Genomic DNA, 24,656 nt, shown 5'->3' on the forward strand with positions numbered 1-24,656 from the left:
GGAGCCCTGAGGTGGACTGCAGGGAGAAGGAGGCTTCCAGCATAGAGGTCAAGAGGAAAGCTCTGGAACGGTGTTGTGCTGGGTTCCGGGGCAGTGCTGAGAACTGTGCGACGCTTGTCCAGGGGGTTCAAGCAGGGAATTGTGTGCTCTTCGCCCCCCGCAGTGTATATCAGCCCAGTGCCTGATGGGAAGGGCTTGACACTCCTGACATGGCGGCCCTCAACATCCCATCCTCTCACCTCTGCAGGTGTGGACACTGCCAGCGGCTGCAGCCGACATGGAATGACCTGGGAGACAAGTACAACAGCATGGAAGATGCCAAGGTCTACGTGGCTAAAGTGGACTGCACGGCCGACTCGGACGTGTGCTCTGCCCAGGGAGTGCGTGGCTACCCCACGTAAGTGGAGGGAACGGTCCCCACATCCGTGTGCAGTTTTCTGCAGCCAAGAAAGTCCATGCTGTGCTGCGGTAACTTCCTGTGTAGGTCAGAGGGGAGAGGAGATTAGGGATGGAGCAGGAGGTCCTGATGTAACATTATTTCAGGTGCATTACCTACTTTGTTGGTGTCTTGGTTACTTTTTTCTCGTTGCTGGGACAAAACACCTGACGCCCAAAATTAAGGAAGGAAAGGTTTATTTCACTTACAGTTTGTGGAGGTTTCAATCCGTACTTGGCAGATTATAAGGCAGAGTGGCACTTGGCAAAGGCTGCATCTCAGGGCAGCAGCACACAGCTAAGCAACAACCACACACCAGGGCGGAATGGGGGAGGAATGTCCTCAAGCACTCTTTTCCTCTCCCTTACATATGCAAACTATTCACCCCAGGGCGGGTGTAGCTCTCACACCCACCAAACTCTAAAAGCCTGCCCCTCAAGCCTGGCTGCTTGAGGCTTTGGGGGGATGCACAGATTCAAACCATAACAGTTGGAAAAAGCCTTTAATTCATCAGTGTTGGATGGAGAGTATGTTAGGGGACTGGACTGAGGGTCTGAGATCCCACATATATGGTGTCCCCTGGTGCAGTTCACACTCTGCACATGTAGACTTTGCTCTTGGTTTGGCCTTGAACTTTTGGTGACCATTTTTCTTCAGCACCTTCTCTGGCTTACATCTCATGTGATCAGCACAGGGCTGCTTCTGTTGGAAAGAAAGATAACCAGAGTGCAGTGTTCTGACAGGTGGGGCCGCTCCCTCCCTGACTGCCAGGAGTGTTTCTGGTTTTATGAAACAATTACAGCTGTAATCCAGGGCTATGCTATAGCACACAGATTACAGCACTGCTGCGGTGTGAATAAGTGTCCCCGAACGTCCCCATGTTACAGCCTTGGTTCCCAGGGTGTAGCCCTGTCGGGAGGTGGCACCTGGGGGAGGAGGAGAGGACATTGGAGACCTCTCCCTCCGTCTCTCTCTTTCTTCCTGGCTGCCCTGGCATCTTGCTCCCCACCATGATGTGTGGGTTTACTGCAGGCCCAAAGGACTGGACAGGCCACCGCAAACTGGAACCTTCAAAACTGAGACAGAGTAAACCTTCCTCTTCCTAAGCTGCTTATGTCAGGCGCCTGGGTGGAGACAGTCAAACCAAGGCAGAGAGGATGAGTTGAAATGCTGTGGGCGGCTCCGAGATGCGGCGCTGGGCCTCGGGTCCTGGTTCTGCTGCTCCTCTCTCTACGTGAGAGAACTGCTGCATTCAGCGTCTCCCTGTCCCGTGGAGAGTGACGGGTGCTGTGGATGAGAGTTGTGTCGGGGTGGTCACTGTGGCAGGGAGGCAGGACCTTGGAGGCGGATCCGCACCACCTGCGCAGCAGAAGCTGTTTCCGCAGGAGCGGGAGGGGCTGGACCCTGCAGGTACCTAAATCTGAGTCACGGCTAAGAATGAACCCAGTTCTGTGGATTTGGTACTTACTTGAGGAATATAGGGGAGTGCTGATCGCATATAAAATCAGCACTGATCTTCCCACATGCGAGGCAGCGTGAAGACATGCGGGGAACCCCTGGGCTTGAGCACACACACCCGGCTGGAGTCTCAGCTCTGCTGTTCATGTCCGCTGTGGCTCTGGCCCTGATGCTCGCCCTTCAGGGAGAGTGGTGACAGTGCCACCCATGGAGGCAGTGTGTGCATAGACACTGATGTGAACACACCCAGGCAAGGTTAGGGCTCCGCCTATATTTGGAAACTTGACTCCCAAAAAGGACCCTGGAACTCTTGGTCTCCAGTGGCTGCCTGCTAAGTGGCCGCATTCCAGCCTACATTGTGTCAGACCAGTCAGGAGGAGACGTCCTGTCTGTGCTCCTTGCTGAGGACATCCGCTGCCCGGTGCCTCATAGCCTTGATGTTAAAGTAGCCTCAGTTCGGATCTAGAGCATTGCAGAGAAACAGCTGGGGGTGGTGGGGAGAGGAAGAGGGGTGAGTGCTCCCGGGACCTGTTGCTTCCCAGAGGTAGGTCCTGCGTCGATGTGTCGGCTGTACCTCTGCAGTCTGATGTTGCTGAGTTCCTGCGGCCCCACAGCATGGCCCGGGGCAGCTGAAACTGGAGCCCTCATGGGGCTCAGAGGGCTCGTGTCCTGGGTAGGTGGAAGGAACTTTAAAGGGTTCCACGCAGCCTCGGTCAGACGCCATAGGCTGCAGCATCAGATTTTCAGGATGCCATTCACACACTTGAAAAGACCCATGTTGGGTCACGTGTCTTCATTTTTATTTTGATGTTATTATTTTTGTTTGTTTTTTGAGACAGGATCTTGCTATGTAATCCAGGGTTGCCTGGAACTCACTATGGAGCCCAGGCTGGCCTCAAACTCTTGACAGTCCTGCCTCAGCCTCCCCAGTGCTGAGACTATAGTTGTGTGCCACCACACCTGGCTGCATTTTTATTTAGAAGATATGGTCACACCCGAGTAACCCAGGCACTAGTGTTGTATTGTTAAGAATGAAAATGAGCTCATGCTATAACAAAAATAGTCTGAGAGGGAAGTCCCGTGCCCCTCAGAGGCCTGCAGAAGTGCTGAGAACAGAGTTGTGGAGCAGTCACACCGAGGCAGTCGTAGATGGATCTCTCAGACAGTCCCACCCCCTGGAGTCACTGCAAGGGCCTGAAGCAGTGGTGAACAGAAAAGCCTGAGCGTGGGGGCTGTGTCAGAGTGTGACCTTTTATGTCAGTCTCTCTGGCACATCAGGCCGGAGTAAAAGATTACAGAGGGAGGAGTTTGGGGCCCTCTAGCCTCTAGAAATAGCTGACTATCCCCAGGAAAATGTTTGAGGGGCTCCACTGAGCCAGGAAAGAAGAGGATAGCATCAGTGTTAGTCTCCTTCAGCTGCTTTAACAAAGAACCACATAGGTGGGTGGCTGAAAACAACGGAATGTATTTTCTCACAGTCCCGGAGGATGGAATTGTAAAGCGAAGGATTCAGTAGGGCCACACCAACTCTGAAACCTGTAGGGGATCCTCTCCGCTTCTGGCTTCTGGTGGCTGTCTTGGCTTCCTTGCTGCACATGCGAATCACGCCCAGCACCCTGTGATCACGTGGCTTTTGTGTGTGTGTGTGTTTGTGTACATCACATGTGTGTATCTCTCTCTGTCCAAATTTCCCCTTATAAAGATGCTGTTTCTTACGAGAGTCCCATTTTGAGGTTATGAGTTAGAATTTCAGCTGTTCCGTTTGGAGAGAGACAGATTAGCTCCGTACCATATATTGTACACGTACCCCTCGTTTAACAACCTGCCTGTTTAACGACCGTTCAGACTTACCACCCATCGCTCGGACTTATGGCCTGCAGTCGGACTGATGATGCAGGTGGCTTCTTCTGTAGAACAGTACTGTCATTTTTGCTGATTGCACTGTAAAGTACAGTGCTGTAGTCTTATGTTCTGTTGTATATCACAGTACTGCATGCACGAGTTAGCAAATAAAAGCAAAGCACCAAGCTGGAGTTTCCTTTGACCATTTCTTGGGAAGGGTAACAAACACCTCCCAGGGAGAAGCCTGAGATTCTGCGCAGGAGCACGGAAAGCTGCATTGTGGCTACAGGTTCTTGCCTGGCTTTTAGTTTCCTTGAACACTCTCAGAAACTTCTGAACGCTTCTCATTGTGTGCACACACCGCCTCCGAGAGCATTGCCTCTGCTTCCCTTCTGGCGTTATCAGAGGGAGGCAGAGAGGGCCCTGGCCAGCTCGTGTTCTGCTTGGCTGCCTAAATGAGGGCGCAGACTCGCACCCTGATGAGACTGGGCCCTCCTCTCAGAGTGGTTTGGGAAGCTCCAAGCTTGTGCTTTGCCTAATGCTCTGCTGTTCTTGCAGCCTGAAGTTTTTTAAGCCCGGCCAGGAAGCAGTGAAGTACCAGGGCCCTCGGGACTTCCAGACACTGGAAAACTGGATGCTGCAGACGCTGAACGAGGAGCCAGCTGTGAGTGCCCCTCCCTGCTCCCCGCTCCCTACGTTTTGGGGGGTCTAACTGGGCAGAGGCCAAGAGTAGCACAAAAATCAAGACGATTGTTTTAAAGTGACTATTCTTTAGAATTCATTGATGCTGTAAGTAAAGGAAATATCCAGCTGCACAGAAGTGGACAGAAGCATCCAGGGAACCCCAGCCTGAGCAGGGATCCCCACTTGCCCACCTCGTCTCCCCCGCCTCCTCCCCCTCCTCGGCCGTGTCAGTGCTCAGGGGCATTTATAGTGGCTGACTTTCTGGTCTCACAGACGAGCACTTGTTACTTCTCAGCATAGCCATCCTGTCACTCCCCGTGAAGAGCGAGAATAGCAGTTTCCCAGCACCGGGGTTGACGTGGGGCTACCAGGAGCTGGGGCGAGGCAATGCCAGAGTGTCCTGTCCAGGCCAGCTTGGCACTTCGGCCCCTCTCCCCAGGACCTTCGCCCCACTCCATGCCCTGTTCCTGCTGGCTGTACCCGTAGCATGAATTCTTTCTCTTCCCAATCCTCATCCCCTGGGGCCCTAACTCTGCTGACAGTACAATGAAATACCCTTCATCCGTGCTCTTGCCGTGTCTGCAGCTCCCTGCACGAAGGGGACTATCAGAAAATGGTGGGCAGTGTAAGAATGATAGGAAAAATGTAGAATCCTCTGTCTGCCTGGCTGATGTTGGGAGTGTTCATTTTGTAAACCATAAGGATCATAATAATCGTTATAATTTTGTGCGGTGCTTTCTGATGGATGGTAGGAGCTCGGCCCACGGAGGCTGGGTTAGACTTCCATGGCTCGTGCTGCTGTCGGTGGGACTGGACCAGTGGCCAGCAGTCCCCGCTGCCCATCCTTGGTGAAACAGCAAGCGTGTGGATGTTTCTGCATGTAATGCAGTGTCTGTGGTTAAGGTGCTGTGTTGTATCGGGTAGGCGCCCTCAGATCGGAAGCGGGTGCAGCTGCTGGGGTTGCAGCGGGTGCGTGTGGTTCCTCAGCTCTGGCCTGTGTTCTCTGTAGATGGCAGAGCGGATCAGAAACTGCTCCGCCAGACCTCAGATTGGAAACGAACCTGTGGTGAGGAGTGCTGCTGTGTGATGCTCCACAGGCACGGGCCAGAGACTTATCTCATAGTGGGTCCCGGGGCAACCGTGAACCTCTCCGAGAGTAAATTTGCATCTCTGCCGTGGCAGGAAAGCTGGGTGAGCAGGTGTCACTTTCATAGAGATGTCACTTCCCATTGCTTCCTCTGTGAAAATGTCCTCTTTTGAATGGGGCTGGTACTGGGTAGGAGGAGGAACAGCTTTAAAGAGTCAGTAGCTTCAAAAAAGAAAAAAAGCCTTTAAAATGAACTTTGCACCAGAAAGCCTGGCTTTTACGACTTTATGCAGCAGCCAGTGTGAGGAGGGCAGAAAGGTTTCACCTGGTGAAGACGTTGTCTCCCAAGCCAGTCCCCCTTAGGGGAAGTGGCACCTTTGGGTGGAGTACCAGAGGCGGAGATGTGCTGAGGTGGTGTGCTGGCTCCTCGGGCCGGGGAGGGTCGGCCACGTGGCATCCATCCCGGAGCTGCGGCTGCCTGAGCTCCATGGTTTAGTCTCTGAACAGCAGGGACCTCCAATAGTCAGAGGCTTTCGAATTTTTTGGATTTTGGAATACTTGCAGACACATAATGTGGTAACTTGAGGATGAGGCCTACACCTGGTATGAAATTCATTTATATTGTTGGGCTCCCTTCCGTGCGAAGCCTGATGGTAGATTTTGCAGTGTTCTTCGCGTGCCTGCTGTTGGACTTCACCCTGTCGCAGGTGTGGAGTTCTGGGGCATTGTGTTGGGTCACTGGTTTCAGGCTTTGAAGCATTTTGGATCCTGGATTAGGAACGCTCAATTTGCATGGCAAGCCAGAAACACTTTTCAGTTTGAATCTAGCTTTTTAAGGGGAGGCTTTTAAAAAAGTTTTTCATCTATATTTTTACCAAAATAACTTAATGTGTACATTTTTATATTTGTGCAGAGTAAATTTAGAATTTTCCCCTTAGAGTTATGGTAACACAGAAAAAATTACAAACATAAGAAAATCTGTTTTTTACATTCTGCCCCAATTTTTATATTTGTATTTGCTTTTATAGAGTTAAATAATCATATAAATATTTTCCTTAGCGATTTTATGTAGTTTGATTATAGTTTGTGTTATCATATCATGGATTTGCCATAGCGTGTTTCTTCTATCTGTAGATATTTCATTCAGTCATCAGAAGTGTTGTACGGAACATTTATCTTTGTAAAGAATTATTTCCCTTTCTTTTGTAAAAAATTATTTCCTTTTCTTTTAAGTGAGGGTTTTTAGAGTTTATTCCCAGACATAATTGCAAAGCCAAAAAAAGGACCATTTTCATGGCTCCTGATGGGCATTTCCAGATTGCTTCCCTGGGGGGTGGGACGGCCTCCGTATAGGTGGGGGTCGGCTGGTGTGTGCCAAGGAGCACGCGTGGAGCTGCTGCATACGAATGTTTCGCTGCCGAAAGCCCTCTGCGTGTCTCAGGGCGGGTGACACGTGGCTTCTCACCTCACCTTCTCTGGACCCGCCGCCTGTTCCCTTTCCGTCCTTCACCGGGTCCTGCCCCTTGCGGCACTTAGCACTTTGGAAGCCTGGACAAGCCAGGGGCAGAAAGCAGAACTTCACCTGCTTTCCGATTACAGCTCCTCAAGGCTTTGGGCCATCAGCACTTTAACCACGAAGCCAGGATATTCCTTTAATAGGAACTTGAACTGCAAGATGAAAACTTAGTAATATGCACCAGGTATCTGCAGCAAAACACGGATTCCATGATCTTTTCTTCTTCTGGTTACTTTGGTTGGAAGCCAGACATGTACCTGGCCTCAAAACCTGGGAAGTTCAGCATCACATAGCAGTACAGGCACTACATGTGCACCTCGGTGTCCCCCTTGGGCTGGCTGTGTCCCCCTTATCCGGCCTTCCGCTTCCCGTGGTTTTAGTTACCCAAGGTGTGAAAATATGACATGGAAAAATCTAGAAATAAACAATTTGTGAGCTTTCAATAACTTTATTACAGTTTGTTATAATGGTTCTGTTTTATTATTACTATTAACCTCTTACTGGGCCTAACTTATAAATTAAACCTTATCACAGCATGGTGCGTGTTTAGTAGTAGCCCCTTTGATAGTGAGTATCCGGGGCCTTGGGACACATTGGCTACGGAGCAAGGGGCCTGCTGTACCGGCAGAAGCGTCTTTTAAAAGCCATTCTTCCTTCTTTGTGCTTCTGCCCCAAACTTAGTGGTGTGACTTGCATTCTTTCTTGAAAGCACAGCCTGTGAAGCCTGCCCCATGGTGTTCTGTTCGCTGCTTTTCGTTTACTGGATTTCCCCCTTGTGGACCGGATTCCCCCACTCGTCACTTCCTTTTCCCTTTACAGTGTATGTGTGACCTTCCTTCCCCATTTTCCTCCCACTCATGGGAACCAAGAGTAGCCAGGCCCTCCTGCTCCCTGGTGGGTTCTCCTGTGTCCGTCTTGCCTTCTCTGTGTCCTTAGATACTAGTCCCTCTGCATTGGCCCATCAGGAAGCTGATTTTGTAGTCTCCGAAATCTCAGCTTCCACTTCACAGCAGAGGACTGGGTTTGGGGCGGGACTGTCCTTCAGCTTCTCTTCGTTTGGGTCTTGGCGTGGGGACAGCTGTCACTGGCTGCCCAGGAGCTTCACTCCTAGGCTGGCAAGGGGCTTGCTGGGGAAGCGCCTGACAGAAGCGATCCCTGCCCTGGCCTTGCTCAGCATGCTGGCTTCATACTGGAGCGAGGCCGGCAGGTACAGGTGAGCATCTGCAGGAAGTGTAGACCCAGGCAGGCCACGTGGATGCTGCACTATGTGTGCGCAGACTAACTGTTGTTTTGTTTCTTCTTATTAGACACCAGAGCCAGAAGTAGAACCTCCCACAGCGCCCGAGCTCAAGCAGGGGCTGTATGAGCTCTCGGCCAGCAACTTCGAGCTGCACATTGCACAAGGTAAGGGGGCGAGCCTGGCGGGCATGGGCGATGCTGCCTGCTTCGTGGAGTCAGTGCCAGGATCTGTGACTTGCAGGGCTTTTCTTCCTCAGCACTGGGGCTCAGACAGCAGCTCTACGGAACCTGTGAGGACTGCTGTCTAGTGCATCTGCTCTCAGGCTTCCCTCTCCTCTGCTCTCTGCCCCCATCGGCACATCAGGCCCAGTGCCAAGCTAAGGCCTGAAGGGTGGCAGGTTGGAGCTCACAAATTACAAATTTGCATAGTTCATACCCAGTGTGGATAGGAAAGTATTTATATTAGCGTTGGTCATGCTTACTGACCTCAGGCACACACAAGTACTTCCGCCTGTTTAAACAGAAGTTTAGGTATTCTTTACACTTAAAGTATCTTTCTCTACCACATTTCATACTTTGGAAGCGGTCTCCTAAACGTAAGAATGCTCAGCCTGCCTTCTCCCACGTGAATAACCCTCAGGTCCCTGTTCGCATGGGTGTGTTTCGGTGTTCAGAAAAGTGGGCCCAGTGGCCAGAAACCAAATGCAGCTTCCGTGCTGGCTCCCATTATCCAGCGCTGCCGTGGGGAGAAACCCTCCCGAAGCTGGGCGGAAAGTGGTGTGAGAAAGGCTCCAGATCGCGTGTGGCCTTGTAACTTACGCTGCCGGGAGTCGGACCCCTCCTGTCCCCTCACACACTGGCTAAATAACTCAGTGGGCTGCCTTCAGCCGAGCAGCAGTGGGGCCCCAGCGTGCGCTCCGCTGTAGAAGATTCACTTTGGGCTCTTCGCAGGGTGCTCTGCCCAGGTAGCCTCCTATGGCAAGTCCCTGCTGCTGCTCCTGGGGGCGTCCTGTAGAGGGACGAGGATCTTGCCGTGCCTGCTGGTTTCCCAGGGGTACTCTGCTTGGGTTTCTGCAGATCCCGCTCCGCCCACTAGCAGGGAGCTTGGTAGTGACCTGCCGCCTGCACACACCCCGGTTAGGCCAGGTTCGGCCTCACAGATCAGGTGCTGGGTTTAAAATCAACGTTTCTGCGTTTCGCTCGCGGCCATCACTGCAGTGAGCGTTGGCGTGGCAGAGCCGTCCTGCTGGGAGCCAGGCTACCTTCCTGTTCACCCCTGGCCACAGCCTGGGCTCAGGTTGGAGTCACCTTGACACCGGAGTGGGACAGCTCAGATAGAGACCATCAGTGTCTGGATAATGTCGTGAGGGTGTGATTTCTTTTCTCCCCTGGCCGAGAGGGTGATGCTGTTTTTCACACCTTCTGTTGTACGGCAGAACATAGCACAGGTACAGAACGCAGATGTGGCGCTTGGTAAAGTGAACTGTCCTGGGACCCCCGTCCAGCCTCTCAGGCCCCATCCAGGCCACCGTCCGTCCTCCTGCCCTCCCTCACTGCCTGAGGTGGCGCTCTCCTGCCCTCTGTGAAAACTGTTTGTCTTTGGGGCTCACGTGTGCACTCCCAAGCATGGCATTTCGTCTGGTCATGTTCATATAAAGGTAGCTGTGACTCACCACAGTCCGACTTAGGGTTTTTCAACTTTTCGTTGTATTTGTGTGGCTATTAAATGCATTTTCAGCTTACAGGAGGTTTAGCAGGACATAACTACGCTCGGTCCAGGCATCTGTTTGTCCCTCTTTGAGGGCCTCTCCGAGCTGCCTGGCCCCCCATCGCAGCACTTTCTTTTGTGCATTCCGTTTGCTAAGCACAGTTCATTCCCCGCAGTCTGGACTTTGCTGACTGAACTCGCACGAGAGGTTTACCCATTTCCCAGAGTTCTCTGTTTCCTGTCAGCCAGTGTCTGATCTAGGGATGTGGTCTCAGCGTGATGTGTTCTGGAGGCAGAGGAAGACTTCATGGCTGCTGGTGGCAGAATGTCCAGTCTCTGTTCACCATGGGCCTGGCCCTCACAGTCACAAAAGCGTCCATTCGTTACGTTGTCAAGTGTGACTCCTGATTCCGGCATCGCTTCTTGCCTTATTTTAGCGAGAGAAAGTCCCCCTGGCTTATCACTTGCTTAGTTGATGGTAAATACCTGATTCTCTGACTTTGCTGCTAGCCTTCTACCTATGAGTCGGTTCCCTGCTCTCCTCCAGAGGTGGCAAATTTGGTTTTATTGTGAGCACTGCTGAAGATCCCTGGATTTTCTATGTGTGGTCACTGTACAATTTAAGAGGTTGGGACTGAACTGAGATTTGCTAAGCCAGAGGACAAAGATCTGATTCTTCAGTGAAAGCCCTCGGTGGGTCTGACCTAAGTTACAGTGCCTCTTTCCCTTCCTCCTCTGCCTTGGCATCCCCTACAGGCGACCACTTCATCAAGTTCTTCGCTCCGTGGTGTGGTCACTGCAAAGCCCTGGCCCCGACCTGGGAGCAGCTGGCTTTGGGCCTCGAACATTCGGAAACTGTCAAGATTGGCAAGGTAAGCGAAAGCCAGTATTAAACGGGAAATAGACTGCATTGGGCCGGGTTAATTAGCAGCTAGCCCTTTATTCATTCCACGTGCAGAGTCGCAAGCTGGATGTATTCATTCCATGTAGTGTGCCACCTGACAGTTCCTTTCACCTTCGCAGATGGCAGCCTGGTTCTGAGTTTGCTAGTTTTTCCACAACCGGGACAAATTATGACCTTGGCTGCTTTGTTTATTTGGAAGAGATGGCCAGTTCTGAATTGGCAGCTGGAGCTCTTCTTTGAGATACGGGCTGGGGCCCTGAGACTGTTCCGTGGGTGCCTGTGCTCTCTCGGAGCCTACCCTAAGGACCCTCAGCTTTGCACATTGGCTCGCACAAAATCCGCTCTCACTGTGGCCCGGGGACCTTTCCCACATGACATAAGAGAAGCCAGGAGCGGCATCCAGTGACGTCTCTGGAACCCAATTTTCTGGAACTACCCAGAGTGGCCCCTGAGCCACTTTTCCTCTTATCCACTCTCTGGCACACCCCAGACATCCTGCGTGGATTTCTGTTTTTAACAGTTTCATTTTTCCTACTTTCCTATGGAGCTCCTCTACATACAGAAGTAGCGCTCCGGGTTTAGGTATGATAGTTAATAGGGCAATCTGTTTAGGACAGGGAGATGGTCGAAAGCATAATTTTGGGGTTCGGATAGACGTGAGTGGCCAAATTTGCGGTGAAACTTCTCGCTCTCTGCAAAACAGACAAGATACTCTGTGTGCTTGTGAAGGTGGAAGTTCCTCGGTAGGGAGCAAATGCTTAGTAAATGCTAATCATTATTGTTAAATAGATTTTCATTTTTGCCCGTTACTTTTGGTAATGTGTTCTGATTATGTGTGCTGTGATTGTCATTTTGTGTTTACTGAACATCCCCTGGAAGTAGTTATAATTTTCTGCCTTGCCCCTTGCTTGTGTCCTTACTCAGTTATTTCACGGACTTTTATGGGAGATTATTTGTACAACTTTGTCTCAGCTGAGGCTCCTGGGCGGCCCAGGCCTGAGCGGTGGGTCGGGTTCGGGCAGACTCTCGGCATGCTGGTCCCCTCCAGTGACTTGGGTGAGGCCTCCTGCGCTTTAGGCTAACCCTTCCACCCTCCGTCACTGCAGTCTTAGTGCTGAAAGTACTGTGCTGACATAGTGTCAGACAGCTGGGTCCTGCTTAGCCCATTTTAATGCCAAGAGAAAATCAAAAAGAAGTGATTCCGAGCAACATGTTTCTTGAGGGTGCTGGGCAAGCAAAATGTTTAAAGGTTTAAGTGAAATAAAGCTTGAAGAGCTGTGATCATTGGTAAACTCACCTTCCAGGGTTAAGGACAGAATAGTCTCAGCCGGACATTTTTACAATTCTTTTCTGATGCTAGGGATCGCCTCCAGGACCTCCTGCGTGCTAAGCATGTGCCACCACACCTCAGCCCTGCATCCCCGTCCCTGTGGAGTTTTAGACTGCGTAAGCGTGACCCGAGAGCAGGCTTCCAAGCTGGCACTGAGCCCGCAGAAGGGTCCTGCTCATAGCAGATTGGCTGCAGCCCCTTCCGGGTGTCAGCCTAGGTTCGCTGATGCCAGTTGCTGCCCTGCTCAAAGGGAATGCTCCTTCCTAAGAATTGGTGTTTTCAACTGAATTAAATCCTCTCGGAAAAAAATCTTCCTTCCCTGTTCCTCAGCTCAGGTGCATTGTGGAGTAGCTTCTAGGAAGTCTCTCCAAAAACCGCAACTTGCTGGCACAGATGCTACAGAGTGTGGGATTTTAAAAAGCTTTCTCTTTTAAAGTACAAGCCCCCTGAAAGTCCTTCAGCTATAAGGCCGTGAGGAAACTGATGGTGCTTTGTTTTCAGGTGGATTGTACGCAGCACTACGGACTCTGCTCAGAAAACCAAGTCCGAGGCTATCCCACCCTGCTGTGGTTCCGAGACGGAAGGAAGGTGTGTCTGGTTCTTGTCGCTGCAGAGGGCAGAGCTGCTGAGTGTGTAATGGGTGTCGCATTCCGGTGAACACTGCTGATGGCCTTGGGGCACTGGCTTGGAGAAATATGTACCATGGAACAGATGTTTTTCTCTTTAATTGATAAGATCTGGGTAACTGAGAGAAAAGACCACTTGTTCTGCTATTTTGAAACATTCCAGTGGCTCAGGTGATCATGAGACTAACCCAGCTGCCCAGACACGGGGTCCCTGTTCTAGTCACTGACAAACCTCACAGAGCCGGGAGCAGGGGTAACGCCTGTGCTCAGCCGGCTCAGCCGTCCCTCCATCTGGGCCTGGTCAGCGTGCAGCGTCTGAGTCCCCAGGCAGCTTGATGGGCCGCTGGCCACCTCCAGTCTAGACTCCCGCAAAGCCACACTCAGTTTCCAGTCTCTCCTTTGCCAGCTAGGTGGGAGAGGGAGCTGTCGTCACAGTGTGACAAGCCACAGCCAAGGAAGGACGGCGGGGGGGATGTCGATGGTCAGAGCACTGTGATGTAAGCAACTCAGCGGCCTCTCCCTGTGACCCTGGTCTCGGACAGGTGGATCAGTACAAGGGAAAGCGGGACTTGGAGTCACTGAGGGACTACGTGGTATCGCAGCTGCAAGGTCCAGAGATGGGAGCCCCTGAGACCGTGGAGCCCTCAGAGGACCCTGCGCTGGCTGCGGAGCCCACAGGGGACAAGGTGAGTGCCCGCTGCTGTGGGCCAGGGTGGGCAGAGGGCGCGTTCTCCTCACACAGGGACAGAGTGGCCGGGGCGGTCAACATCAAACCTTTTGTTCAAGTCTGATGTGCTCCGTAGGAGCTTGTAAATGCGAGAGGAGACGGATCCTGAGAGTAGCTGATGTTGCGAAGTCTCGAGACCCCTTCCTGTCCCACCTGTCACTTTGTGGGATCCTGTGCGTGCAGGCCGTTTGCTGAGAAGTATGAACTGCCGCCCCCTGGGCCACTTCTAGTCACTTTCAGAACTTGGTGGCCCCTGGGAGATCAGCAGCAGGGAGGTAGTGTGCAGGGACTGAGAGGCTTCCGCAGTCTGGACAGATCTGCCCCGAGGTGCGGAGGTGCGGTCTTCCTTCATTGAGGTTCCGTGGGGTTTTGGATGTCTTTGTTCTGTGTTCCTCAAGCCCCTGTTAGGCTTCAGGCACCACCCTAGGCTACCAAGGTTTTCCTGCCTGGGAAGGGGCTGGTCTGTGGGGGAGAAGGGAAAACACAGGCGAGCCCGAGTCACGGGGGCTGTGACAAGCGTGTCCAGGACATGGGACTCGGGAGCCACGAAGGGGAGGCACAAAGCCCAGACGTGACGGTGGAACCGCTGTGTGCTTAGGGCAGGTCCGGAGGGAGCCGGGTGGGCGGGGGGAGGGGTGCAGTGTGGGGAGCCCCAGCTGGAGAGTGGTGACCCTGTCGGCCAGCTGGGGGTGTCCAGCTCCATCCTGAGTCTCTTGGGAGCCCCTGGGGGTTTTGAGCAGATGTGAACGTAGGAAGATGACCCGCAGCTGCAGGTGTGGATGTGATGAGCTGCTAGATGGACCCTGAGAGACCATGAGTCCCAAGCTAAGGGTGTGACAGGAGGAGAAAGCGTAAAGTCCGGCTGTGGTGCGCAGGGTTCCTGTGGAGTCAGGAGACGCCGAGAGCCTGGCGTAGCCGCTGGGTGACAGGACCAAGCGCAGAGAAGGACCAGAGCAGGAGGCGGAGTGCGTGAGCGTGTTCACGGGGAGGCGATGTGTGTGGAAAAGAAAGGCCTTTCTCATCATTTCCAGAGCAGAGTTCAGCTGGCCCTCCATGCCCACAGAGTCAACCAACTGCCGCCGAAAACTAGTTTAAAAATTTTTTTTCTGAATGTGTACGGGTTTTCCTAGGCATTCCCTGAACAGTGCAATGGTTGGGGATGGTGCGTTTACATTGTGTTAGGTGTTAGAAACCAGCTCGCGATGATTTGAAGCATCCAGGCGTGCGTGTGTGCATTTGGGCCAAAGACTATCCACCCTGTGTGCAAGGGACTCGGGTATCTGTGGAGGGTGATGTCCTTGCTGTGTGGGGCTCCTGGTACTAGTCTCGGTAGACACCAGTGGACAAGTGCCGTTACGCTGCTGCTTCCCTCCCACATGACGTGCCACTCTCGCACCTGGGACAGTGGGGGTCCTCAGGGTGACTGGGTAACTGTGGTCCCTTGACGTGACTTGCTGGGACTATCCCTCCCCAGGAACCTCTGGTGGTTTGCAACTAGAAAAACAACCGAGCCACCTGCCCCCAGGGTGGCCTCTTACTGTTAGGGAAGGCCCTGGTGTCAGTGAAAGCTGAGCTTTGGGTTGAAGTGAAGGATGATGTGTGTTCGTCACGACTGCATCTGTTAGAGGAGTGAGTGTGTGTGCCGTGTGCTATAAAGGGCATCCCAGATTGACATAATTATATGCTGCGGAGGCTTTCACCACAGCTGTTCATATGAAGTTTTCCACCCCTGAGTGAGCCTTGCAGTGACCGTGGTGGCGTCTGTAGACATAGGGATGGTAGTGTTCTGAGATGGCCCTGCCACATGGTAAATAGCCAGTCTCTGGAAACACACAGACGTAATCCCGCAAAGAACAGTCAGGCTGGAATTGTTTTAAAGATGACCACACAGTGGCCTTCCCCGGAAACTCCCAGCCAGATCTTGCATGAGTGTTTTGCGCATTTCCTTTGCACATAGACAAAAGCAGCCTGTTCTACACGACACATGGATCGTGGCCTGTGCGATTGTACCTAGATCCCTTCTGTTAGGCAGAGAAGGTCAGTGTTCACGGCTGCTGGGGAGGGGAGGGGAGGGGAAGGCGGTGGATGAGGAGATTTCTGGCAGCCCAGGGATGTACAGCTCAGGCTGCACGCTCGGGGTGCAGGTCCAAGTTGCACTGCAGCCTCCAGGGCTGATGGGCCTGGTGTCTGAGCTTTTGGCCGGCTGCACAAGACAGTGCGCCCCCGTGCACAGGTTGTCCTGTCCCGCCGAGCTCAGGACCCTGTGCCCCGGGCAGATGCCTCTGCTGTGTGTGCGGCGTGAGAGCATGCATGACAGCATGGCAAAGAAAAGGCCGACTCCCTGTTTCTGCTCTGCAGAGCACCGTGTTGGCACTCACTGAGAAGAACTTCGACGACACCATCGCAGAAGGAATCACCTTTGTCAAGTTTTACGCCCCATGGTGAGTGGCTGCTTCCACAGAAGCTAGGTTGTTCCCGTGTGTTTAAGTGCCAGCCTGTTTGCAGCTCAGTAGCCAACTTTGCAAACTTAGCAGCAGCAGATACCCCGTTCACCCAGCAGATGAGGAACTGCTGTCATCACACCCTGTATTCGATAGGTTCCCATGCCATGGCACTTGGGATTGTGTATAGAGAAGGTTAACTTAAAGCTCAGTCTACTTTGGAGGAAACACACAAGTTTGATGGCGTCTGGCTACTTTTCCAAATAGATTTTCATTAAATAATGAACATGATACAGCTCAGCTCCTGGGTTTCTTTGGAATAATGTTACAGACAGACCCAGGAGAACTCAGCTTTCTGTTGGAGACACTGCATATGTGACCCCTGTACCTAACTGTTCCTGCCACTTGGTCCCTGGGGACCAGGACATGAAGGAAGTAAGATCACTGGAGACTGAGACAGTCTGATGAGGTGGGAAGAGGACAGGTCCTAAGGCGTGCTGTGACCTACAAGTGGTGATCAGAAAATATGGTGAACGTTTAAATTAAAATACGTTACAGTAAAAGACTCATTGCCATTAACCCCTCTCTGAATGCTTCTGACTTCAAACACACTTGTCATCCTGGCGTTCTTGCTGCTTTCTGAAGCAGTTCTGGAAGTTGTCCTTTGGGAGTGCCTTTATGAAATGTGATCAGAAATACAGCGAATGCTGCCGCCGGGTTCCAGCCAAAGGAGAGGCAGACTGGTGTGTCCTCATCCGTGGGATCTGTCCCCGTGCGCTTTCTGGCTCTTCCCCACGGTCCAAATGACGGTGGAAGGTAAACATTTTGAATCGATTTAAGACATCGAGGCAGTTACAACAGCACAACTAAAGACATTCACAAAAGAGGACTTCAAAAGTGTTTCTGAAAGTGGCAAGAACAGTAGGATAAGCGCGTTGGAAGTGAGGGCAGTAATGGCAGTGTGATTTGTACTGTGGTCAGTTTTTAAAGACACCATGGTTTTCCATCACACCTTCTATGAACTTGTGTGTCCTTCGAGTCCCTCGGCTCTCGTTGTGCTCAGCTGTGAAACGGAAGCTGGACAAGCAGAGTGCGTAGGAGAGTGTGAGATCCTTCACCTGAACAGGCACCAGCAAGGTCCTTCCACGTCACTTTTGCTTGTGCACCTGTCCGACCCGAAGGTCCTCAAGGGAAACCGCGATGGCAGGGATAAAAAGCCGTGAGGAAAGGTGATCCCTTGACGGAGGGGAGGAGCCCATGTAGCGGGACGAGGTCAGAAGGAAACGAGAATGATACACGGAGGGAAGGGAAGGCGGGAGCCGGACTTCCTCACGGCCGGTCTGAGTCACTGACCCATCAAGAAAATGAAGTTCTGAAATTTGACAGTGTTAAACCCTAAAATGTTCTCAGCATTCAAATGATTTTTTAAAAATTGTGACCACCTATCAGGTTACCCGAAAGTGTACTCTGGATGGTTTGCAATTCCTTGCTTGGGACAGGGGAGGAGGGATGAGTGTGCACCTGGGGGATGTGATGATGTATGAGTTCCTACGTGGCTGTTGACCGTCTCATACAAGAAACGAGGCTTGGTGAATGCCCTCAACACGGCGGTCGCCGTTCTGTCCCCAGGTGCGGTCACTGTAAGAATCTGGCACCCACCTGGGAGGAACTCTCCAAAAAGGAATTCCCTGGCTTGGCAGAGGTCAAGATCGCTGAGGTTGACTGTACAGCGGAGCGGGACGTGTGCAGCAAGTACTCGGTGAGTCCTGGCGGCGGCAGGCTGGGCGCCTGGGCACGGGCAGGGTCTCCAGGGGCTGGGAATGGGTGTCAGGGACACAACAGATTGTGACCTTTGAAGTTTGGTTTCACTCTTGTCTTCAGCCCGAGCTGTTGGCACAGTCTCACGGCCCCGGGGAGCGGTGGTTGGTACTCTTCTGATCATGTTTGCCGTCGTGGTCCTGGGAGCCAGGCCCGGGGACCCACACACAGGAGGCGGGGTAGGCTCCACCGCGGAGCCCTCTCCCCTGCAGTCCCGGCCCCACCCGCCTGTATCACTTCATTGGAAACCTTGGAGTCTCATTAGGTTGGGATGTAACAGATGTCATTCACTCACTAATAGAAACAGTCATGTTTTGTGCCTGGAAATTCTTACAGGAGCGAGGGCAGTGTGTCTGTAGAGGTGAAGGCGTGGTCTGAGTGCACGCTCCCAAGTCCCCCGGTCCAAAGCTATGTGCGTTTAAAGACTGGGTAACGTCGCTGCCGTGACACTAATCTTCACTGCAACTCTGGATCAGGAAGCGAACACCTTCCCTAAGGCTTTGCTTTCTAAACTGGGCCTTTTATCATCTAAATACATCCTTAAAAATTAGCCCTGGGATGTCCCAGCCTCAGCTGTGTGAGTCTACCTGGTGTAAGCAATCGAGTGTGATCCCAGCCCCTGGTTTTCAGCCTTTTCTGTTTCTTTTAAAGGTCCGAGGCTATCCCACATTATTGCTCTTCCGTGGTGGTAAGAAAGTGAGCGAGCACAGCGGCGGTAGGGACCTTGAGGCTTTACACCACTTCGTTCTGCGCCAGGCGAAAGACGAGCTGTAGAGACCCTGCTGGAAGCCGCCCGTCCCGCAGCGCCGGCGTACAGGCCTACAGGAGCGGCGCGGACGTCCGAGTTTCCGTGGTGGTGACTCACAGAGCTAAATGTACTAAATTGGCGGTATCTTCTCTGTGTGTGTTTAAGCCAACACACGCTGCAGATTCTTAAGTTTCTCTAAGTCAGTGTGTAATTCTTGGTCACTGTGCAAACAGTATTTTCGGGGTGATCCGCCCCCTTTAACTTTCCTTGATGAAATTCAGTGGTTTCCTTTGAGACTAACGTGGAGTCGAGGGAAATCAAATTGCTGGACTGTTTTTGACTTGCAAGTGATTTGGGCAGAAGCATCATCCAAAAGCCTAGTTTTTTTAACTGCCCTGGAGTCGTGGAAAGGTGGCTTTGTGGCGGGATTGATGGCTCTCTGATCCGAAGGTCATAATCGACTACTAATGACATGGTTGGTCTGTAGCTTGGAGCAAATTTCAAAACAAAAACCCACGCTCTGGAAGATCTGGATTTTCCATTGTTTCTTCTCAGTGCAAGAGGCCGGCCGTAAGGAAAGCAGTGGCGCGTCTGAGGCCTCCCTCCGTGCGGGCACCGCTCAAGTCAGCCGCTGTGCAGTCTGCTGCTGTCTGTTACTCACGAGGCGAGAGATTTCCTTAGTTCCTAGCATGAGCGTGCAGCCCAGGTCCGTGTGCACATTAAGATCCTGATGTCTTCCCTAGAACGGTGGCTGGTCCTGTCCACTCCCTCAGCGCTCAGCAGGTTCTGGTTGCATTTGCTGTCTCCGCAGCAGGACCATACCAGGCTTCTAGGCCTGGGTGTCCAGGGACCTGCAGCCCCGCTCCGGGCCCCTCGGAACAGCTTCTGCTCCTGCTCCTCAGTAGTCCTTGTAGCGGCTTGCTGTATGTTGTCTGCCTTCCAGGAGGTCGGCCTTATAAGGTATGAACAGCGGGATTCTTTCCGAAGACTGAAGTCGGCAGGGTTGCACAGGTACCGATGCTGGCGTCCTAACTCACACCGTCCTGGTTATTAAAGATTTTTATTGTCCTCTTGGGCACAAGCAGCTGTAGGACTAAGACACGTGTCTGTGTTCTTTCCCATCGAGTTCCTTTTTGTGATAACCATTCTGTGGCCGGTCCCCTTCCCCCCACCTCCCGGGCACACTGTGCACGCACAGCTGGCGGAAAGACGCTCAGAACAAGACCACGTCTACCGTCTGAGGCAGGAGGGAACAGAGGAGCGTCTCTGCCAGCCTCTGCCTTAAAGGACATCTTTATTAATCGCGCATGGTTCACAGGCGTGCAGTCAAAGAACCCAGCTTTCTCAAGAAGGCCAGAGCTCCAGTGGCTTCCGCTTTGCATCATGAGTCTTGTATTCAGATCACGGTGGTACGATTTGTTTACACTGTACTTTCTAAATAAACTTTAAAAACAAAAGTCTTGTATTTCCTTAAATGTTACAGCAAAATGGATAAGAAACAGACAATAAATTAGTTTCTATTTACAAAAAAAGCTATAAGTACAAACACTTATAGATTATAAATGTATTATTTAATCAGTTTAGTATGAATTGGTTTCCCAGTACATGATTGTGAAAAAGACATTTTAAAAATACTCTAATATTTAATCTGTATCTTCATTTTCTACGAGAGAACATTGTGATTTCGGTTCATAAACAGCACACTCACCTCCAGGAACCCACTCTTGGGCCAGGGCGCCCCTTTGTCCCCAGGGTGGCTTCCCTCGTGGGCCCTCACCATGCCGCCCTGGTACTGTATGGTGGACGGCAAAGGACCACGCTAATGGGTGGATGAGATATTAGAGCCAGTGCTCCAGAAGTTAATGAGCTTTGCAAAGAGCCCGTCCTGTACAGGAGCGGTGCGGAGTTGCTTTCAGATGTGGCGTGGTTACAATGAAAGCTGCTGCACCCACTTTGCACCCTGTGCAGCCTCAAGATCAATTGCTCTGCTTTTAGTTGTAGCAAAAGGGGCGTGGAAATGGGAGGTTTTGTTTGGACTGAAATACGGACATTTTCACACGAAGGGAGCTAGTGCGAACATGTAACAAACGAGACAAAAGGCACCTTTGCAGAGCCCTGGTAGGGTCCAGGCTGCTGACCCGGTAAGAACTCATCGCCCCTGGGAATAGAGGCCCCCTCCAATCTCTGAAAACTGCTTTGATCAATACTATAGAAGCAGCTGGTGCTTTATCCAGGAATACTTAACACTCCTCCAAGAGTCCTTTTCCTACTTCTTCACTAACAACACAAAGAGCTTGATCTAAAGCGAAGCCTAATTTTAGGGGGCAGAGGGGGCCTCAGAGTTGTGTTTCTGCAGTTCCCAGATCTCACACTCCAAACACCTCAACTCCGTGCCCTGTAGACCGGCACCTCACACATTCATGAGGTGAGCAAGCTATTAGCGAGGTCCTTTGGACATCTTCCTTGGGCACCTCATAAGGCACCAGCATGAGATGCTTTGAAAGTCTCCTCACCCCATTTCCAATGTGCTGCTTCGTTTTAGGTTTCTAAGGCAGGTGTAATCCGGGACTCCAAGGCGGGCTGCATGTCCCCAGCAACTGCTTTCGAGTTAATGGCATCCACAAGCTCTCACAACCATATTCCTGTATTTTTTCAGGATGACATTGGAGTTGTCGTCAAAGTAAAGAACAGAGATGGCGTTTAGTTTGGTTGGTGCACAGCATGGTTTGGGGACATACTCGGGATTCATAAGGTGAACCTGTGCCAGGAACAGAGCACACTGTTAGAAATGATGACACCGGGCGTGGGCTTTGTTCCACCCACACAGTAAAAACCGGAGGGCTCACCAGGGTCTGCACGATGGCGTGGTTGGTGGCGTTCATGTGTGCATTGAGCGGGAAGGAGCATTCTCCGTCACAGTAATTGGCAGCGTAGCCCTTGGGCGCAATGATCCAGTCCTTGATTTTAAAGCAAAAGGAAGCAACAAAAGATGAACACACGCTCGCTCCCGCACCACCTGTGCTCAGAACCCCGTGAGAAAGTGGTATACATGCTGGAGAGGTTAGGAGACGGGGAAGATTTGGCATTTGTCCAAATCCACGTGGAAGGGGCGAAAGCTGGGGTGTGAACCTGGCTGGACCACATGGCTCTGGCTGCTCTCTGCTGCTAGGCCAGTAACAGTACAGATGGCTGTCTTCATGGACAGGTGCTCCTAGACTTCCGGCTGGTGACACCACCGTACATCAGAAATGCACTTAGTCAACCTAACCTACAGGACATCCCAGCTTAGCGGCACAGCACACTGTAGTGTCCCTTCCCCTCATGATCCCAGCATCATGAGAGAGGACTGGACCGTGACTGCCAGCCCAGAAAGATTAACGTTCACAATTCAGAGGGCAGTTTCCTTGATGCCGTCATCAAGTTGAAAAGAATCCTAAGTCAAATACCAGGGATCGTCTGTCATGGGACCCACGAGACCCTCCTGAGCTGCCTCTGGTGCTATCAAAGTAGTATCACCTGCATATAGAAATGAGGGCTCATCGCCTGTAGTTAAGTTTCTTTTCTTACAAATTAGTGGTGCTCTCAGCAATGGGGCGAAACCTTCATGCTCTCTTTTGGATACTTTGGGTGAGCCAATTCATAGCTACTCCAGAAGATAACAATTAGATTACTTTTTCCAGCCCTGTTTCAACACAAAAATTGTTTAAATGACCAAATATGTGCTGTGTGGGCTCTGAAGGAACGAGGTCAGAGCACTGGGGAATGTGGGCACCAAATCTGAGGGATCTCGGAGCTTGGGAGCCCCAGAGAGGCGCCTCGCTCTTGACTGTGAGGGTGCCTGGGATTTTGCAGGGTGCACTGTGTCGGCCCTGAAGCTCTGGCCCTTGACGACAGCTGTCACCCACCATCCAGGAAAGAAGGAGCTGCCGAGAAATGCCTTCGCCCTCACTGTCCCGAGAACTCACCTGCCACCCCAGGTCTTGGAAGCTCACATAAAGCTCATGCTTCCTGCAGGCTGTTTTTAATTCACTGCTGTTGTAATCTGTCAGAGGAGATCAAAAGATGCACACATTAACTCATTCATTCCTTCATGTAAAACTGGCCTGGAGTGTGTGCCACGTGCCAGGTGCTGTGATAGGCTCAGTGGAGCTGTGAAAACGACCCCTGTCCAAAACACAGCAGCTCCCATGGGCGGGGGGCATTCCCCATGTGTGCATAAACGCTTTCCTTACTCCACTCTGCCCACTCCAGGGTCAGTCCCCAGGACCCTACAGACTCGAATGAACATCTTTAAACAAGTAGATCTGTGTTATGCACCCTGCCAAGCCAGCAGAGGTGTGCTGAGAGGTCTGTAGGATTTGGGAGGTAACACGTCCTCATCAACAGGTGGCTGTGCCAGGCAGGATTCACTGTCCCACCGAGCCAGGAGCGCACCCTGAAGGAAGTGCTATGAAGTGGGACTCAACCAGGAGCCCTGGGAATGGGGCAGAGAGGGACACTGTGGTGACCAGGATCTCTTGCTTTGTGCTCCAGCCCCACTGCCGGGAATGAGTCCTTTTGTTGCACTAAAGCAATAACACCAAAGCCACTTCCACTCAGGAATGAGCTGAAGATTATGTACCTACCCTGAGCAACTCACTTATGAGACCTGCCCTGGTATGAGACATGTACATACATAAATCAAATACAGCTCTGAATAGAAATGCAGTGGGCTAGGGCCACTGGTAATGCCACTGGGGTTCAGAGAAAGGACAGTTCAGGGCAGGAGAGGAAAAGAGAATAGTTCTGTTGGAATGAATTGGAGGCTATGGAAGAAAGTGACAGAGCTGAAGACGTGAACGACCTACAGTCAACCACAATGATTTGGACTTTCTACCCAGGTACAAAGGGGGTCTCTGCAGGCTGCTGAGTTAGGAGTGACATACTTAGAACTGTGACTCGGAAGGACTCACTGATCTGGTAGTTGTGTTTGAATTATGTCCAAAGAGGGCAGAGAAGATTCAGGGGGAAGCGAAGACTGGAGACGAATTCTTCCTCTGACACAGACACCAGTGATTCAGAGCCCTGGTCCTACTATCTCTGCCTTGTCAGTTGCAGAAGCCGGTGAGTTACCCATTTGTCCAGTGTCTGTTGGAACTGGACTTCCATACTTGTACTCCTGGGCTTCTGGCCCTGCATCAGAAGCGCGAGCTTGTAGATTCCATGCTTTTGTAAGGAAGAGACACACAGAACCAACTCAGGCCAGTATCCCATACTGGGAAGAGACACACCAACTCTTTGAAGTAGCCGACACATTCTAAATGTATTCATCCTCCTCACTTGTGCTCAGGCAGATCTCAGAGATCTGCCTGAAGATGAACCCAGGAAAGCAGAGGCAGAAGCACACTGGAGGGAAATGCTCACAATGCAAAGCACCAGGGGCTCTTTCAGGCTCAACCACCCTCACAGGACAAGGTGAAAACCTCTTACTGAATGTAACAACAAAGAATCAGCCACACAAAGAAATATTCTCATAGGGAGAGCTGGCATGCAGGAAAGAGGAGATATAGGACCCCAGGGGCTGCATGGAAGTGTAATCTCAGGACAAGGCTAAGAAGGAAGAATGTCTGAAACAATGGAAAAGACAAAAGAAGGGCTAAAGCAAAATTACCATGGGAAAAGAATCAGGCAGTTATGAAAAAAGAACAGGTAGATGTGAAAAAGTACCAGATGGAACTTAATAAAAACAATAATCATTGAAAACAAAAGTGAAATAGATGAGCTAAACATCAGATCAGACTAACTGATGAGAGAAAGACCTGGACAACATTTTTGAAGAAACCCCTTCAAACACAGGATAGCATCAAATGGCCAGAAGGCATGGTCTGTAAAGAGATAAGGAAGAAGAGAAACACCAACATTTTTAATAGTAATTTTAAGGACAGTAATAGGGAGAGAAGCAATATTTGGAGACACAAGAGCCGAGGATTTTCTAGAACGGAAGAAAGGCAAACATCTTTACATGAAAAGGCACAAGGGGTCCTTCGCAGAACTCCTAAGTAAATTCCCATATATATGAAACACACAGAGAAATTCTCAAACATTATTCTGAG

General features: G+C 51.5%; 2 protein-coding genes across 2 annotated transcripts in view; one reads left to right on the plus strand and one right to left on the minus strand.

Moving 5' to 3' along the window:
* Positions 1-247: 247 nt before the first annotated feature.
* Positions 248-20,021, plus strand: Txndc5 (thioredoxin domain containing 5 (endoplasmic reticulum); the record flags this gene model as incomplete). The annotated part of the gene is given in 9 exon segments (XM_005398850.2): positions 248-397; positions 4,295-4,400; positions 8,331-8,427; positions 10,727-10,842; positions 12,706-12,792; positions 13,373-13,516; positions 15,916-15,998; positions 17,628-17,757; positions 18,468-20,021. Coding segments are annotated over 9 exon segments (1,036 nt in total), but the record flags the coding sequence as incomplete, so codon positions are not given.
* Bmp6 (bone morphogenetic protein 6) overlaps positions 19,842-24,656 on the minus strand; it is a gene marked incomplete in the record, with an annotated part of 147,655 nt that continues 142,840 nt past the window's right edge. Inside the window, 3 exon segments of the mRNA XM_013521839.1 lie at positions 19,842-21,322; positions 21,411-21,521; positions 22,530-22,606. Of these exon segments, the coding sequence (XP_013377293.1) occupies positions 21,173-21,322; positions 21,411-21,521; positions 22,530-22,606 (338 nt within the window).

This window comes from Chinchilla lanigera, unplaced genomic scaffold (genome assembly GCF_000276665.1).
Source record: "Chinchilla lanigera isolate Chin_1 unplaced genomic scaffold, ChiLan1.0 scaffold00064, whole genome shotgun sequence".
NCBI classification, from domain to species: Eukaryota; Metazoa; Chordata; class Mammalia; order Rodentia; family Chinchillidae; genus Chinchilla; species Chinchilla lanigera.